Source organism: Chenopodium quinoa, unplaced genomic scaffold (assembly GCF_001683475.1).
Source record: "Chenopodium quinoa cultivar QQ74 unplaced genomic scaffold, ASM168347v1, whole genome shotgun sequence".
Classification (NCBI taxonomy): Eukaryota; Viridiplantae; Streptophyta; class Magnoliopsida; order Caryophyllales; family Amaranthaceae; genus Chenopodium; species Chenopodium quinoa.
In genome coordinates, this window is record NW_018742770.1 from 1,096,565 (window position 1) to 1,114,389 (window position 17,825).

General features: G+C 33.4%; 2 protein-coding genes across 2 annotated transcripts; both read left to right on the forward strand.

Moving 5' to 3' along the window:
• The first annotated feature begins 1,534 nt into the window (after window positions 1-1,534).
• LOC110724476 (glutathione S-transferase T3-like) lies at window positions 1,535-2,461 on the forward strand. Its single transcript, XM_021903896.1, has 2 exons — window positions 1,535-1,905; window positions 1,948-2,461. Exons 1-2 carry the CDS (start codon window positions 1,535-1,537, stop codon window positions 2,459-2,461), a joined length of 885 nt encoding a protein of 294 aa, XP_021759588.1.
• Window positions 2,462-3,311: 850 nt separating this feature from the next.
• LOC110724584 (chlorophyll(ide) b reductase NOL, chloroplastic-like) lies at window positions 3,312-13,692 on the forward strand. Its single transcript, XM_021904000.1, has 13 exons — window positions 3,312-3,655; window positions 5,970-6,038; window positions 7,347-7,408; window positions 7,542-7,628; window positions 8,472-8,539; window positions 8,668-8,716; window positions 8,791-8,876; window positions 10,197-10,254; window positions 11,847-11,897; window positions 12,111-12,161; window positions 12,240-12,281; window positions 12,756-12,866; window positions 12,964-13,692. The coding sequence occupies exons 1-13, from the start codon at window positions 3,391-3,393 to the stop codon at window positions 13,009-13,011; spliced, it is 1,047 nt and encodes a 348-aa protein (XP_021759692.1). The 5' UTR covers window positions 3,312-3,390; the 3' UTR covers window positions 13,012-13,692.
• The last annotated feature ends 4,133 nt before the right edge of the window (window positions 13,693-17,825 follow it).

The following is a 17,825-nucleotide window of genomic DNA, read 5'->3' on the forward strand; positions in this document are numbered from 1 at the left end:
TTTCTCTCTTCTCTCCATCCTCTTCAATTCAAGCATAAATCATGGATAAATAAAATGGATGAATTTAGCATAACGTTGAGAAGAGAGAAAATAGGGGTGAGTTAAAAGGTAAGGGAGGAGAGAGAAAGTGAAGTAGGATTGAGTGTGAGTATTGTTGGCGGTGGTGAGTGGAAATGAGGGTGTGAGAAGCTTGTATTGCCTTACAAACAATAACCGGACTAACAAAATGTTTGGTCAGGCTTAAGAGCACCCTTAAGGGTGAACAATTAAATGGTTCACAATGAGTGAACAATAAAATGGTTGGCTTAATGGCAAACTCTAAGTTTGTTCATCTTGAGTGGTTGCAAGTTCGATTGTTGCTGCAATCAGTTAGAGGAACAAATTCGTTGTGTGCCCCACCCAATTTTTCCACTCAACTAAAAGCAAAACGACGTTGTTTGACGACGTCGTTTCAAGGGAGCGCGCCACTTGGCCCAGCCGCTGCTTGACACGTGTTGTCAGTTTTAAATATATCCGTTGTAATTTTACAACGGATATATTTTACAAAATACAAATCCAAAAAAAAAAAAAAATTACCAACGTTTTTCTTTTTTTCCCCTCTATAAATAGACACCCATATTGATATACTTTCTTCAACTTTAAAAATCCATTTTCTTTTCTACTATATTTTTCTCTTCAAAAATCCCCTCACTAATTACCAATATTATTATTATTTTTACCAATATTAATATTATTATTGTTATTATTATTTTTATTTATTATCATTAATATTATTATTATTGTTACTATTATTATTATTATTATTATTATTATTATTATCGTTATTATTATTATTATTGTTATTATTATTATTATTTTTTTTTCTGTTTATTAAGATTGTTAAGATTATCATCATCATTATTATTATTATTATTATTATTATTATTATTATCGTTATTATTATTATTATTATTATTATCGTTATTATTATTATTATTATTATTATTATTATTATTATTTTTTTCTGTTTATTAAGATTATTATTATTATTATTATTATTATTATTATTATTATTATTATTATTACTATTAATATTAATTTTTTATTTTTTCCAATTATAAATTATAATTATGGATGCTAATACCAACCCCAATACAAATAGAAAGCAGAAAAAAAATTTGGGTCAAAATATTATCCCAAATCAAGCCAATTTCTATCCAAATCCCCCTAATTTTTCACAAACACCCACAAATATTCCCCATAATTTTTCTGGTGTTTATCCTCAAAGACCCCAGTCAAGTTTCCCATATAATCCACCAAATTTCCCTCAAAATATAATTTTTTTCAAAGCAGTTCAAATTTTCCACATCCATCCATGACACCAATGGGTTACGGTGAATATGGTGCTGCATCTGGTTATTTTCCGTCACAATAACCGAATCCCAATATTTGGGAATCGAGCAATGTCTTATCTGAAGAAGATGAGGCAAATGAAGAATGCGAGGATGATGGTGAGGGAAATGAAACTCCTTCCCCCCATCAAAACTTCACTCAAATGTTACAGCAACCACTCCAATCAACTCCGGAATTTCGTGTTGGTTGTTCAAACAATAGAGGTTGGTCGCGATCAGAAACTGCGGCTCTTATATCCGCCTACATGAACACCAGCACCGACATAATTATCGGCACAAATCAAAAGAAGGGTGTATTTTGGAACAGAGTCTTGGACGCATACGATGCTGCCAGGGAATCGAATCCAGTTGAAATATCCCTACGAACTATTAGTAGTTTGAAGGGAAGGTGGATGCGAATCTCTGAAGCCGTGTTAAAGTGGTGCGGAAGCTATGATAAGGCCCGGAAGCGAAAGGGAAGTGGCTATAACGAAGATGATGTTATCCAACAGGCCCACAAAATCCATGAGAACTCGTTCGAATGATTCACCTTCTACGAGGAATGGATCCAAATTAGGAAGTGGGACAAATTCCGGTCTTTCTTGGACCAACAAACATTCAAGCCTTCGGTGGGACGTCCACATTCAACTCCACTGACGGATGAGTCTGTAGGGAGCGGAAGTAGTGGGAAGAGGACACGGGATGAGGGTGACAATTCCTCACCTACCACACCGACCAGCGTGGGTGTCGGTGATGAGAGAGTAGCTCGTGCTGAAGGAATTAAAAAGGCTAAGTCGAGGTTGAAGGGTAAAGCTCCATCAAGTGAAGCATTTAAGGAATTAGAAACATTCAACACCCGATTGCAGCTATTTGGGGATTCGATGAATGTGTCAAACGAAGCAAAAATGAAGAGGCTTGAAATACAGGAGCGCAAGGAGGCAAGGAAACAACGGAAAATTGAGCTAGAACAACATAGGATCCACTGGGAGCAACTAGCTCGTCTAGAACAGAAAGTAAACCGAGAACAGTGGGAAGATGAAATGATAGTAATACTTCAGAACAAAATTAAAAGTTTCACTAATGATGCTTAGGCATTGTAATCTTCATTTTCAGTAGTGATAAGTTTTCAATTCCAGTTCAACCTCTTGTACTCATTTCCAATTATTTGTACTTTATCAATTAATCAGTAAAATGGATCTTTTCCACTATCCCATTTTCATAGCCCATGTGATCTTTGTCTCTTTATTCAATTATATCAATTTGTCTCTTTATATATAATTGTGTCAGTATCTTAATTTCCCCTTTGTTAGCCCATGTGAAACCCTTCTTCTCCATTCAATTTCTGTGTGGTTCTAATCCAGTGTTTGTCATAGCCCATGTGATCTTTGTCTCTTTATATTCAGTTATTTCTGAAGAAGAATTACAAATTAGTTCACTATAAATAAACACCATTCTTTCATTTATTTTACACACAAACACATAAATCGTTTGCAGTTATTATTAGAAAACCTCACTCTATCTTACATTTCTTACGTAGAAAATGAATTCAAACAGTTTCAACTTAAGCTCAACCGATTCCTCTTCATCTTCATCTAACTCGATAATTTAAAAATATTGATCACAAGAATTAGTTTTTAAAAAAACTGATAAAAAAACGCGATAATTTCTTAATTAGTAATCACGATTAAAAAATTAAATACGTCAATTAATTACATTGACATCGAGTTAATAAATTATAATTATGAATTAAATAGATTATATTTACAAAAATAAAATAAGGTGGGGTAGGGAGTATTGATGATGAACCATTGTTTAGTGTTCATTGTTAAGAGTGAATATTGTAAATGGTTTGTTGGGTTGATGTGGATGAGAGAGAAATGGTGATAGTAACCCATGAACCATTTTTTTTTTTGTCACCAATAATGATGCCCTAACACCTTCTCTTGATCTCTCTTCCCAAGTAAGCTACACTGATATCCAAAATCAGAGCACTTACACTTAAAGTGGTTTATCCACAAAAATGGCGGTTACCTCAACTTCATCCATTCCTTCACTACTTTTTCAACCAAAATCCAACTCACCTAAACTCTCTCTCTACTCTTCCTTCACTACCCCTAAATCCAATTTCTTCGCATTTACTTCCCGCCAAACTCTCATCAATGCAAGGTTTGTTAATAATATTAGGTACCCCATTACTTTGCTTAAAGCTCAAGCTTCCTCTTTCAATGGCCAAAAACAGCCTATGCTTCCTCCTTACAATGTTCTCATCACCGGCTCTTCCAAAGGTTATTTTCATCTTGTCCTTTTCTTTTAATATAATTTTCTCCCTTGATTAATAATTAAAATTTTATCTTGGAATTAAGGCTAAAATTAATTTGTTTTCTGGGTAATTGTTCTAGTATTAGGGGCTTTTTTTTTATTTTATTTTTTTTTTTTTAAAATGGGTTGAGTAATCTCGAAATTAATTGCAATTAAAATGGGTTCTGCTCTACTGAATTCTTGGTGAAGTTGTGCAATTTAAGATGTTATACTATTGAATTTTAAGTGTATTACTGTATTAGATGTCAGAAATAAAAGTCTGTTCTTGCTATTTGTTTAATGCTTTTTTTTTTGGGTAATATGTTTTAATGCTCTTGAATTTTCCTCCTGTTTATGGCTTAGAGTAATATAATCAATAGTCAGTGGACTGCATTTTTTTTTTCCCTTTTTGGATTTGCAGTGAAATGAGTTTGTACGCCGTTTTGATCCCGTGCAATGTACGACTTTATTGTTGATTAGGAATGTGACTTGTGGCAATGTGACATCAATGTAAGACAGTGGAAATTGGAGACCGGTAACAGTAATAGAAAGGAAGGGGTTTAGATTTTTAGATAGAGAATAAAGGGTCAGATAAGCTGTTGGCAACAATGTTGAGATTGTGAGCAGCTAGAGTGTAGTGTACTTGTTGATGTTGATATTGATTTACTCAAAATTATCACTTCACTAATTGGATTGGTTGTTAAAGCAACTTATAAGAATTGAGAGGCATTGGGTTGGGTCTGACCGTTTGAGGATTAGTAAAAGGTTAAGTATGACGAGCAAATGCCAAACATGTACGATGTTGCGATATGTTAATGACTCAATCCCATATCATAACTGCTGCACATTTTAAATTACAGTATAGATTTCTTCCATGAAGTGTAAATATTGTAGCTTGTAGCTGCTTGTGCGAAACTATATAGCCTTGTTTATTAGTCATGCTGTTTAATTCTACTAATCTTGAATCATTCTGCATTCCTGTTTTAATACAAAAGTAACACAAATATTCCTCTCCATGCGTCATTGCATAATTATGCCACTTGAGTGTAAGTTTTTTATGGGGTAAAAGGACATATGTACAGAGTGTCCACTGATTTGTTCTCTTGTACTAAGGAAGTCCGAAGTCGTGAAAGTAATCTGATTACTATGTCAGATTATCATCTCCCTCAGGACCTCTCTATATCAGAACAAAGGGGCTGTGTTGAATTTGTGGTTTGTATTTCGGAATTGTGTAAAATTGTCAAATCAGTTTACAATTGTTTACTTCTACAAAATATGAGCCCCCTTGGGTAATGGAGGAGTTGAGACCTCATTTTCAACTGTCTCATTACATGTTGAACTTGTCACATTTAATGAGTGGACTACTGTAAAGAAGAATGGACTATATTCGAAAGCCCAAAAGCTATATTATTAGATGTCCCCAAGATATAGGTCAGATATCTTGATTTAGTAGTTACATTTAAAACTTTCTCATGCTACACTTAATTATAACATGATATCCTTCACTAGAAATTTTAAGAAAAAGACTACGTAATATGGAGATGTAAATTTTTAAAATGAAAGATCTTTGTCGTGTTATAACTCCAATCCTTAAAGTGGCTTTCAATCATATGTTGACAATATTTAAGGATGGAGGAAATATTGATTTGTTTTGCCTATAGTAGGAATGTGGCTTATGTTTCTGATTAGGAGGGAGTATCAATTACTCCGTTTTGATATTAGCCATATGCTTGGTGGTGGACTTTGAAATTCCTTGTAGGTTGTGCAGTTTAAAAATAAAGTATATGTTGTCTTTGCTACAAGATATCAATTAGAGTTTAAAAACAACTCAATTTTTTCTCTTTTGTTTACTTTTCTGCTGTACTTGGCTTAAATTCCTCTGACTTGTACTCATTATCAAGTTATCTGGATCTTCCTGGATCAATAAGGAAAGTCATATTGGCTAGATTGTGTTCTTTACATATGGTAGGAATTCCAATCCCGAAACCGTTTTTTGTTAGTTTTCATTGATGATCTAGTCTATACGACTCTTTTTATACCTTTGGGAAATGGGAAATACTAGTTGAAATGTGATGATATTATTTTTGGGTTCTGTATGGATGGGAACTATTGATATTTCTGGCTTGCAATTATATATCGCCACAATTGGTATGTGGGTTGGAAGAAACCCTGGACCAGATATGGCTAGGATATGCCAGAGCTAGGCATAATTTAATTGGTTGTTTAACCCTTGATCTTCCTCCATTTTTTGTTCCTTTTTCTTTTTACTTTGTGGCATTGACATTTTTGTTTGCTAAACAGGGATAGGGTATGCACTAGCTAAAGAGTTTTTGAAAGCAGGTGACAATGTCATTATTTGTTCAAGGACAGGTGAGAATCATATATATTTATGTATTGCCAAAAGAACCAGATAAATTTTTTTCTGCATTCAGTTCACAAAAAAAAAAAAAAAAAAAAAAAAAGATTTAGTATAAATGAGTTTACTCAGCAATATATTAGTTCTGAGAGTGGGGGATAGCTCAAGTGGTTAGAGCTTCCCTCCCGATCCCAAGAGATTCTGGGATCGATTCTCACCCCCGCCCTTGTGGCTCTCTAAACACCAAAAAAAAAAAAAGCAATATTAGTTCTAATAAGTAAAATTGATTGTAATCAGTCTAACAAAAAAAAAAACCAGAACGCCAGGTATAATCAGTAATAGTCAATCAACCACCTACTGCAATAAATAGCACTAGAAATCAGTAATGATCAGTTAAATCAGTTTTTTAATCAGTAAAGATATTCAGTTCTGCAAATATCAGGTCAACTAAGGGCCTTTGTTGACAAATCACCTTGGGCTTGTTTGGACCTAAGAGTACACTTGGTTGGATATGGGCATATGCAAGTGTCAAAATTTTTAAATTGGACAAGTTAGAGTGTGCTGTTTATTAATCATTAATTTCAGCATGCAATGGATTGTAGATCAAGGAGTGGTTTCACAGTCTTATAAAGGTCTGAAGCACCCAGATTGGTCATATAGGTTTTTTGAGCAACTGAATTTATGTGAAGTTCTGATGAGTGTCATTCATGATTTGAGTGATTATTTGAAGACTTTACTCATGCATGATGTTTAAATGAATGACATAGTGGTTTGATCTATGAGTTTGTAGCTTTATATATGTACTCTATTTGATAGTCTTGCTATGCGCATGGATCAGGTTGCTAATTCATATCGAGGACATTAATTTCTTGACTTCGCCTAAAGGAAATCTGTTAAATATCCAAGAATTTTTTGACGATTAACTGTTTAGTTTGAGAGTTATTCGGGTTATTTTCATAACATACATAAACTTAATTGAGCCTGTAACTACGCTAGAGGATTTGATCGTTATCAATTTATCTCAGGGAATCCAATAGGTGACTCATCTCTTGCAATGATTTATTGTTCTTTTTATTTCTATTAATTTATTTGCTGTAAGTGTGACATCTCTTTCAGTCTGTCATGCTAGATAAATATTGTTTCATCCACTCATGGTTTATATTTGCATTCAGTATGTGTTTTAGTCAATTTTGTTAACATCTGGCTGTTCTGGTGATAATAACTGATGAGTTATTAAGCTTGATCACATAGGTCTATACTTAAAAGTGTTAGTGTGAATCGATATAAATCATTCAATAATGGTATAATCATTCTTTCGACAGGTGAACGAGTAGAATCGGCAGTTCAGAGCTTAAGAGAAGAATTTGGGGATCTGCGTGTGTGGGTACCTCCTTCACAACCTCTTCTCTCTAGAAAAATATAGCATCATTTATTTTTTCTTTAGTGGGATCTAATTTGAATGTCCAACTCTGAGCATACTCGGCTCAACAATTTCTCAAGTAACTTCCTTTTTGCAGGGTACCAAGTGCGATGTGAGGGATGGGCAAGATGTGAAGAATTTAGTTGCATTTGCACAGGAAAAACTAAAATACATTGATATATGGGTATTTGATTGATCCTTAATATTACTAACCTTTTGATGTAAAAAAAAAAAGATAAAAATAATTATTACTTCCCATGTGTAAAGTGTACAGGGAAGCACCAACTATAATGTTGGGTGGGCTCAATGACACATTGGTTTAGCTTCTACTCGATTCAGGCTAAAATTAATAATTTTTTTCTTTTAGTTTGAAAATATATCCTATTCCAACCCCCTCCCCTGCCCCTCATAGGTTAGTCTTAAATATATCCTTTCCTATAGGTGCTGTTCTGCACTAAAGCTATGGTTGTTCTCAAGTCTTGATCAGGTATTGAGAACGGCTAATACTGTTGGGTCATGGGCACAATATTTCAACCGAAAACCTGAAACAATCCAGAAAAAATAATGGGTAATGGATTAATGGATGTGGCCTGAAAATCCATTCTAACTTGCTGGATCTGAAAGCCATTCAAACTTGCTTGACCAAAAGCCCATTTGACTGGCCAGCTTGACTGATCTACTGATATCTGATAACCTGTACTAATGCTTTTAGATCATGAGATGACCTATGGTATCAATATTTGGGAATTCCCATGGATTTCAAATTTTAGTTTAGAATTGATAATGTTACTAGTCATGAAAGCATTCCATCAGCCGAGTCAGAAACTGAATGTTTGAACACAAAATTAGCTCTGGTGTGTGGTATTATTGTCAGATGGATACTTTTGTGCTAGGGCCTTAAAACACCCAATTTGGTGAACTGCTTTAGAGAACAGTGTTCATGAAATTTGCTCGCAGATGATTACATAACTTTTTGATCTGGCATGTTAGTGACCTTTAGATTAATCTTGTATTACTACTGATGCAGATTAATAATGCAGGATCTAATGCATATAGCTATAAGCCTTTGGCAGAAGCATCAGATGAGGATCTGATGTGAGTATATTTTCCTTGCCTTTTTCATCTTTCCTCTCATAATCATGCAAATGGCAAAATTGGCAATATCCTTGCGGTTTCAGTTGTCAGCATCCTATTAGATAAATTAATAACATGGATCTATGCAGTGAGGTGGTCAACACAAATACCCTAGGCTTGATGCTCTGTTGTCGAGAGGTAACAGACAAATAGTTCTCTTTGCTTTCGAAGGATACACGAACACTCTATCCTTAAACTATATTGTTTTATAGGCTATGAAGATGATGTTGAACCAACCTAGAGGCGGTCATATATTCAATATTGATGGTGCTGGTTCTGATGGAAGACCAACCCCAAGGTATCTTAGATTCATTGTGCATAGAATGTTCCTTCCTCCTTGGCTTTAACGCCATATGTATAGAACTTTAATTGATGTTCCAAAGGCTTTTCTTTATTATTAGACCCGTGTGTGTGGGGGGGGGGGGGGGAGGGAGGTAATAGACCCCTTGTGTAACTGCAGAACAAGTGCTGGAATTCCGTAATCTTTTCCTGAAAGTCACAAGTTTCCACTTTCTTTGAGCTAACTTGGACAGTATCTGATTCTTATTTGAAAATAGTTTTAGACGTTAAACCTCCTATGGTGCTGTCAACCTAGGAAAAAAAAATTTATATGCTCCAGGGCCTATATTTGTTTGTACATGCTAGTAATTATTGCTGAAAATTTTTCAAAGCATAGAAACTTTTGCTCCTAGTATTCCCCTTGTTGAAGATTGGTGAAAACATATGAAATAGGCTGAGTCTCAACTCTAGAATTTTTGATGGTAGGCACATAAATACCCTAAATATTATTCATTTTTGTCCATGATAGACCTACATGCAGGCCAGGCCTTCAAGGTGAGTTTGCTGCTGAATGTTTTTTTTTGGGCATCTTAATTTGTTGGATCTGAAGTAGATGAGGTCTACTATTACCTCCTGGTTGTCCTGGAAAGCTGGGAATCACATCACATGACTACATGAGAATGTGAGATCAAGTTTTCCATTAAACAGTCAAACTAGTGATGGGTTCCAATCTCCTCCCTCTGTTTTTTATTTTAGCGTTACACTTCCACCGGCACATAGTTTTAAGTAATTTACTTTACTTTTATATAATAAGATGTAAGTGGGGTAGTTTGGGTATTAAAAAAATTATAAGAAAAGATAGTGGAGGTAATAGTTTATTGAAAGGTCAGGGATGTGAGATCAGAGAAATAATATTAAAAAATTAGTTATGGATATGAGTGGAAATTATGAAAGGAGAGAGATGTAATATTAATATGTAGCTTGCGAAATAAGGCAGTGTTACACTTTTTTTAAAAATGCCCGATCAAGGAAAGTGCAACTCTTGAAAAAATAAACGGAGGGAATATGTTTATCAACAGCTGACCAGCCCCTGACAATTCTGGCTGAGCAGACTATATATCTGCAATATTACAGTTCATGCAGCAAAAGCTATCATTGTCTTTCTGAAAACTTGTTGATAGCTGTAGTTACATAGCTGGATTTGAAAATTATAAACTGATTATTAGATAACATTTATTGTTATATCTGCTTTAAAGTACTCTTTATTTAATCATTCTTTGGATGAGACACCCCTTTTGGAAGGTTTATGTTATGTTGTTTTTGGTTGTTCACTAATTAGATTTGCTGCATATGGAGCAACCAAGCGCAGTGTGGTGCATCTGACTAAATCGTTACAGGTGAGAAATAGATTATATCCCTGTGTAATTTGCCTTTTATTGTGTTTAATATGTGTAGGAATCTCATTAATTTTGTACAATGCCATTTTTATTGAGGCCTAGTGGTGTGTGATGGGGTACTGAAACTTGAGCTTCAGATTTTTCATATTGCTCTATATTTTAGGATCTAGAGGAGAAGCCTTAGATGACGGACCTATCTGAAGGTGGTAATTTGTGTTTTGTTTTTTTGAATTGAAGAGATAACAAGGATGATGGGTTAGGTTATTATATATAGTGATGGCCATTGGACGTTTGGACCTGAAAATAATCATGGAATGACAGATCATAAAAAAATTTCAAAATATTCTGAATTAATTTGAAAGTGTATAAATAAGCTTTATTCTCTTTGTTACGCAGTCAAGAGCTCATGTTAGAGTCTGCTTAGGTGAACTTAGACACATCACACATGTTTAGTATTAACAATGACATTGACTAGCTTAGTAGCTTATGCTCCTACTTCAGGATTACCTGGCGGATAGTAGGTATGTAGAATACAAAAAATCTTTGAAGAAGTATATGTCCATGAATCCATGATGGGTAGTAGTTCATTGTTTCTTCTATCTTATGTTCATCTGGAAAATATCTTCTTTTTTTTTTTTGTTTCGTTTTTTTTTTTTTTTTTTTTTTTTTTTTTTTTTTTTTTTGCCAGGTTGTGGTGAGTTCTAGCTGTGATGAAGGGTTAGTGACGACGATGGTTTTATTATCTTGTTACGACCCTTATCCTCTAGCATAAATGTATTGTTATCCTCTCACCATCAGCAGAAATGAAGCTAGAGGGACCTGGACTAGCAATAGGTTTATGATTATTCTAAGTGTCCATACTGGGAGCTCTAAGAGCGCTAAAATCATCATATGTGAAGTTAAATATTCAAATTATACTCTCTGTTTCTAAATAAGTGCATCACTTGTAAATGCATACAATTTTTGGAAATTGAATTGATGTGAATTGTGACGCTGGAAATATAATATGTTGATAAAAGGTAAGTGAGAGAATATTTATCCACACATAAAAGGAGTGTGAGTATGGATGGGGGCCATGGAAAGAGAATTAAAAATAGCAAGTGAGGTTAATGAGATGGGAGAGAAATAATAATATATAGATGGATAAAATAAGGAAGTGATGCACTTATTAAAAATGGCCGAATAAAGCAAGTGATGCACTTAATTATAAATGGAGGGTGTATCACAAAAACTCTTAGTTTATCCATTTTATGCATGTTATGAATATCTGTTAGCCTGTTATCCCATGCTCAGACAGTGTTTTGACAAATAACCAAATAAGGTAAGGGCTTTGTAGAGGAAAATTCAAAAGGAGAGTATGAACTTTAGGTTCACATTTTACCATGATCTTGCAGTTTATGACAGTGGGGTTAAGAGTATTGTTATTAACCTAGATCATCCTAGAGATTATCTGTCAGACTGTCACTATCAATGCACATTTTAGCTTGATTAAAAATACCCTGAACAGAAATAAAACATTTCCAGTTTAGAAAAAAGCTAAAGATTTATGTTCTAAGTTAATACATCAATTTAATGGGACTTTCTGCTTGCAGGCTGAATTGCAAATGCAGGATGTGAAAAATGTGGTGGTACATAACTTGTCGGTATGTTATAACTTACTGCTTCCCAAACTGTGGTCTTTGTGCTAACTATTCCAGAGAAATCGATGCTTTTTAGAAGTAAAAGAAATGGGGAATCAAACACTCTGCATGATTGTGATGTCCGCTAGCCATCATAATCCTGGATTAATATACATAATTTTTCCTTTAGATGTCATTTCAATGTTAACAATTTTCCATCTCATAATGAAAATGCAGCCTGGAATGGTCACAACTGATCTTCTGATGTCGGGTGCTACAACAAAGCAGGTTCAATAGACAACTTTTTTCAGTCTTATTTAATTTTCCATTCAAAAAAGGATTTATTTTATATTATTTCATCTGCAGGCAAAGTTTTTCATAAATGTTCTTGCAGAACCTGCAGAAGTTGTAAGATTCTATCTTAATCACCAGTTAATCTGTTAATGAACTTGTTGCCTATATGAAAATGCTTGAGCATTCCATTCCAAATTCTAGTGCACTAGTGCTCTCATATATGCTTTGCTATGTAATGTAATGCCTTTTGTGATCATAATGCTTTTAGAAGTACATTGAACCAAAAAGTTATCCGTTGAACTTCAGACCCATCATATTAGCCAACAGAGCAACAGCACCTAATGCTACAGGTTTTGGCTGTGGTAATTGATGTCAAGGTTGATGACTGCTGAGATTTCACTAATGATTTTGGCTTATTATACTGCGGTGTGAAACAACAGATCAGGTCTCTTGAAATCAACACTGGATAGCTGGAATGTGTTTTCTATTACTGGAACAAAGCTACAAGCCCTAACACGGATATGAGAGAAATATTGCTTTTGTTTTCTGAATTGAAATTTAGTAATAATGTTGTATTCCTCTATACAGGTGGCAGAGTACCTTGTCCCTAACATTAGATCAATTGCTGGCAATGGATCAACAAAACCAACATACATACGGTTTTTAACTGGGGTGAAAGCCTACTCACAGATCTTCTCAGTAAGCTGAAAGAACAAAGAGATTTTTGCTCTGTTGTCAATGGCTTCCTGGTATATATTGTCTGAAATGAACTTTTTGTTTCAAATTTGCTATGCAGAGAATTTTCTTTGGTGCCAGGAGGAATAGATATGTGCTTGAAGATTGAAAAGTTTGCAGCTCAAATTTTTAGTATATTATTAAGTTTCTTCCCTATTATTTTGCCCATTTTTTAACTATATGGAATATGGGAAGCGGTTATATAAAATCTATATTGATTTATCACCAAAATATATATTGTACCATTTGTAGACTCTGGGAGCTCGAGAAGGAAGCTATCTTTATAGAAAATACCGTCCCCTCATCTCTCTCTCTGTAGTCATCAATAATCACTAAATATCTATTAACTATTATTAAAATAAAACGTTGCTGACATCATCCTTTCTACAAATTGTACACATGTTACTCTGACATAATTTTTTTCCGCCAATTTGCTATGATGATGTCATTAGTTTTTATTTTATTATTTTTTTGCTTTACTTTTGTTTTTTTTTATCTAATAAACCTTTCATATGCTTTATCCTTTGTCCCTTTCGAGTCCTTTTTTTTTTTTACAAGTATGTTAATGTTTCGATGTTTAAAAGTGTTCTATGTGAATTTTTTTTGCTTATTGTATATTTTACAAGTAATATGCTACAATAGAAATTACTTACTATGTATACAACAAATTATTTGAGTAGAAAACTTTCTTTCTCCGTATTATAAACAAATCTCACAATGTGTTTGTTTAAAATCGTGCATCGCACGGGATCTAAACTAGTATACTCACTAAAACACTCTAATAATGACACGTGTTCACTCTTGACGTGTCCTTAGTAATTTTCTTAATCTATTAATTATGGAGACAAAGCTTTTACAAAAATATTATTATTTTTTATTAAATACTCCATATATATTTAAGATAAAGAGATTTCACATATCTTTCCTCAAAAAATATTTGTTAAACGTCGCTCCCATTTTACTAGGCACCGCTCGCATTTTTTATATGAACTTTCGTATTTACCCCTCGTAAATAAATACTCACGACACTCACTCACGACATTCACAACATTCATTTCTGAAATCACAACTCATTTCACTCTCATTTCATCTCTCTAAAAAAAAATCAAATTATGTAAAATCTGGGAAAAAAAAAAGAAGTGGAGTTCTGCCTGAAAATTCCGAAAGTACCAAGGAGGATCCGAAATTTTTAGGCGGATCTACCTAGCCGCCTTAAATTTCCGGATGTTTGGTGGTGGATCTGCCTTAAAATTTCGGATCCTCATTGGTACTTCCGGAATTTTCAGGCGAAACTCTATTTTTTTTTTTAGATTTGACTTAATTTGATTTTTTTAGAGAGATTAAATGAGCAAATAATATCAACAAATAATAACAACATAAGCAAATAATTACAACATTGATCACAACAACAATAATACTAATACTAATTACTCAATTTATCACAAAATTAATAATAATCACAATAAAAATTATAATAATAATACAAAGATTACATTAATAAATTTGATTAATTAATCAATTCAAAAAAAAAAAAATTCCGCCCAGAATTTCTGGATCCACCTAGGTGGATCCGCTTATAATTTCTGGATCCACTTAGGAAGATCCGGAAATTCTGGGCGGATGTGGAGATCCGCCTTAAATTTCCGGATCTACCTTGGTGGATCCGGAAATTTTAAGCGGATCCACCAAGGTGGATCCTAATATTTTAGGTGGATGTTTTTATTTCAAAAAAAAAAAAAGTACAAGGACTTACAGAATACTCCGACGATGCCTCCGGTGTACGATCGTTGTCGTCGTCCATCGTCCTAAACCCATCGCTAAAGCTTAATAATTTTTTTTAAAAAAAATCGGATTTTTGGTGTTGGATTGAATGTGGTGGAGTCGGGAATTTTTTTTACCACGTGGTAGTAAGTGGAGGGGTCGGGAATGATATTATACCATTATATACTACAATTTACACAAAGGGCAATATCGTCCTTCCATGTCAAAAAGGGAGCGATGTCCTGCAAAATGGGAGCGTTGTTTAGCAGTTCACATCAAAAATCATATTCTTAACATAATTTGTGACATGTTTTACGGTAAGAAAAAAATTATTTAGATTTTTCGTCTACTTTTGTTTTAGTTAAGGCCTTGTTCACTTGAATATGGAGATCACCTTCTCTCTCTGTCAGCAACCCCCCAAAAAAAACCCAAAAACCAGATCTATTAGGGGCTGCCATGGATGGAAAAATTCATGGTAAGCCCCAAATCCCCTATTTAGTCTATAGTTTATGTAGCTTTTTAGTAGTTTATTGGTCAATAAGTGAGTCTCTCTTTATGAGAGTTTGTGAGTCTCTCTTTATGAGAGTTGTTTCTCCCCTTCTATGGGGTTTTTCTGTTTCAGGGTCCATGGGTCAAGAGGGACGAAGATAGCAAATCTTTGGCGATGGAACCATTCTTTCTCCTTTGATGCTGCATGAATTTGTGAGATGGTTGTATTTTAGGAAGACACGAGGACGTCATCAATGGTTTACAGCCTGTTCTTCAGTGGAGAAGTTAGTAGATTAGGAGAAAAATATATTCCGGATGAGATATGTTCTTTGTAGTCTTTACTTGATTTCTGTTAGTGTCGTTTGGCTTGTTTAATTTATGTTATTTCCATGGTTTTCCTTCAAAAAAAAGAAAAAAAAAAGGCCTCGTTCACTTTACCTTAAGAAAATAATATTCAGTAAAGATAATTTCAGTTTATTAAAAATTATTTCAGTTAACTAATTGTACAATAGCAAGTGAACGAGCTAAAAAATAAAAAACACTTGCTATTAGGGTGAGCAGGTTGAGCAACCGCTTAGGGTCCCCTTTTTGTGGGGCCCACAATTTTTTTTTTATAAACTTTGATTCAGTAAAAAAGGAAAGATATTAAAGATGGAAAGCCGGTCATTCATCTTCTTTATCATGCCGTTATTATTCAACTTTTGGTCAATTACCCCAATATCTCATCTCCCAAGTCCCAATTTCCATATATATGACTCTTGGAATTCTTCACTCAATGTTCTTGATTTTTTTTCTCATTTATTCTTCCCAATTAAACTCACAACAATCTTTCTCTCATTTCAATTTTCAAATTGCGGTGATCAGCTTTTCATTCGTAAGGTGGCTAGAAAAATATCCGGCAATCCGAGCTAGCAATATAACAATTAAGAATAAATTAAAGAGAAAATTTTCCGCAAATTAGGGTTCGAGAGGTCGAATTGGAGCAATATAAATCAAGTTTATTGCTTCCTACTCATCTTGTCTATAATTGAATCAAATTAGAATAACTCTATATAAGTTAATATTTTGAATGCTAATAATTTAATTACTTGAATTGATTTGGCAAAAAATGATATGAATATTGATGCTTGCTGTGAAAATAGTGAGCATGTGTTATGATAATCCTAATTTTTTATTTGTCGAAGTATTTTTTTTTTTGAAATACGTCTTTACTATTTAAGGCCCCTTTTTTTCGGCTCTCGACCATAAAAATGTGTAAGATGATACTGAAGGGAAAGTTTTGGACCAAAAAGATCTCATGTGATTAGAAATTGATGTGAAAGAGATAAAAGTAAATAAGTGGACTGGACAAGGGTAAACTTGTAACTTATAGTGTGAATACATTTTAGAATCATTGCAATATAATATTGTGAAAGAGACCCCTTATTATTAATGACGTAATATTAATGTGTATTTTATATTATATCCTAAGTATTATGTCTGTAATTAATGGCAGAGCATGGGAAATAAAAAGTTTTAATTTGAAGATAGGGACCATAATTTTTTTATATTCTTATATTGGATAGGGTTAATTATGAAAAAGTATATATTGTGTGAGTCCGACCACACAAACATGAAAATACCAACTCAAAACAAAATTCTTTCAAAGCTAAAATCATGGTGATGTGTTTGTTAAGGTACACAACTATAGGATAAAGTAGTAGTTTACCCTTCCATTGTAGGATTCCTAGGAGATGAAGATGAATATGAATAGAATAAATGAATAAGTTGGTTTTTGAAGCTAAATGTGGGAGATAGAGTGTAAAGAGGACGATGATGCTTGGAAGGAAGAGTGATAGTGTAGTTAAAAGAAAGGTAAAGACGAAATTTAATTTGCACCTAATTATTGTGTCATATTGTTTTTAAAATTATAAGGAAAAATCAATAACATAATACTAAAACAGACACCAAGAATGACAGGTGTCACTTCTTGGTGATGTTTTTTCCCTCCAAAACTTTTTCTCTTTATTTTTTTATTCACTTCCTCAAAAAAAATCACTTTTTAAATAATTGTGATTCACTTCCTTAATAAAATATTCACCAAATCATATAATTGTAATATTCACTTCCTAAAAAACTATTCACATATACTCCGATCCATATCTTTTATTTTATATAATATTATTTTATATTTTTTACTTTTTGATTCAGAACTCAATTCTGGATATAAATTAAGATTACAACTTTTTCAAATTCATTTAAAAATATGAGGATTATTTTTTGGTAGATTTTGAATTAACATTATAATTCGTTATAGAATTTTGTAAAAACCGTGCGTGGCATGGGACTTAATCTAGTTGTCAACAATAAAACAAACTTTTATTTGTCTTCCAAAAATAAAACAACTTTTTGATTATTCAGGAATAAAATGACCTTTGAGGGGTATCTACTCAAATTATTATAAAAAACCGGTAACCTAATAAATAGGTTATACCAGACACGTGTCATTTTATGATTAGTTAGCGTTTTTTATTTTAATTTTTGTATTTTTTAAGGTATTAAAAAAAACGACCAATTACGTCGCAAGTCGATTTTTTTTGTATTTTTTAAGGTATTTTTTTTAAGGTAATAAACCGGTAACCTTTTGCTTTTTTTTTTTTGTTTTTTTTAAGGTATTAAGAAAAAGACCAATTA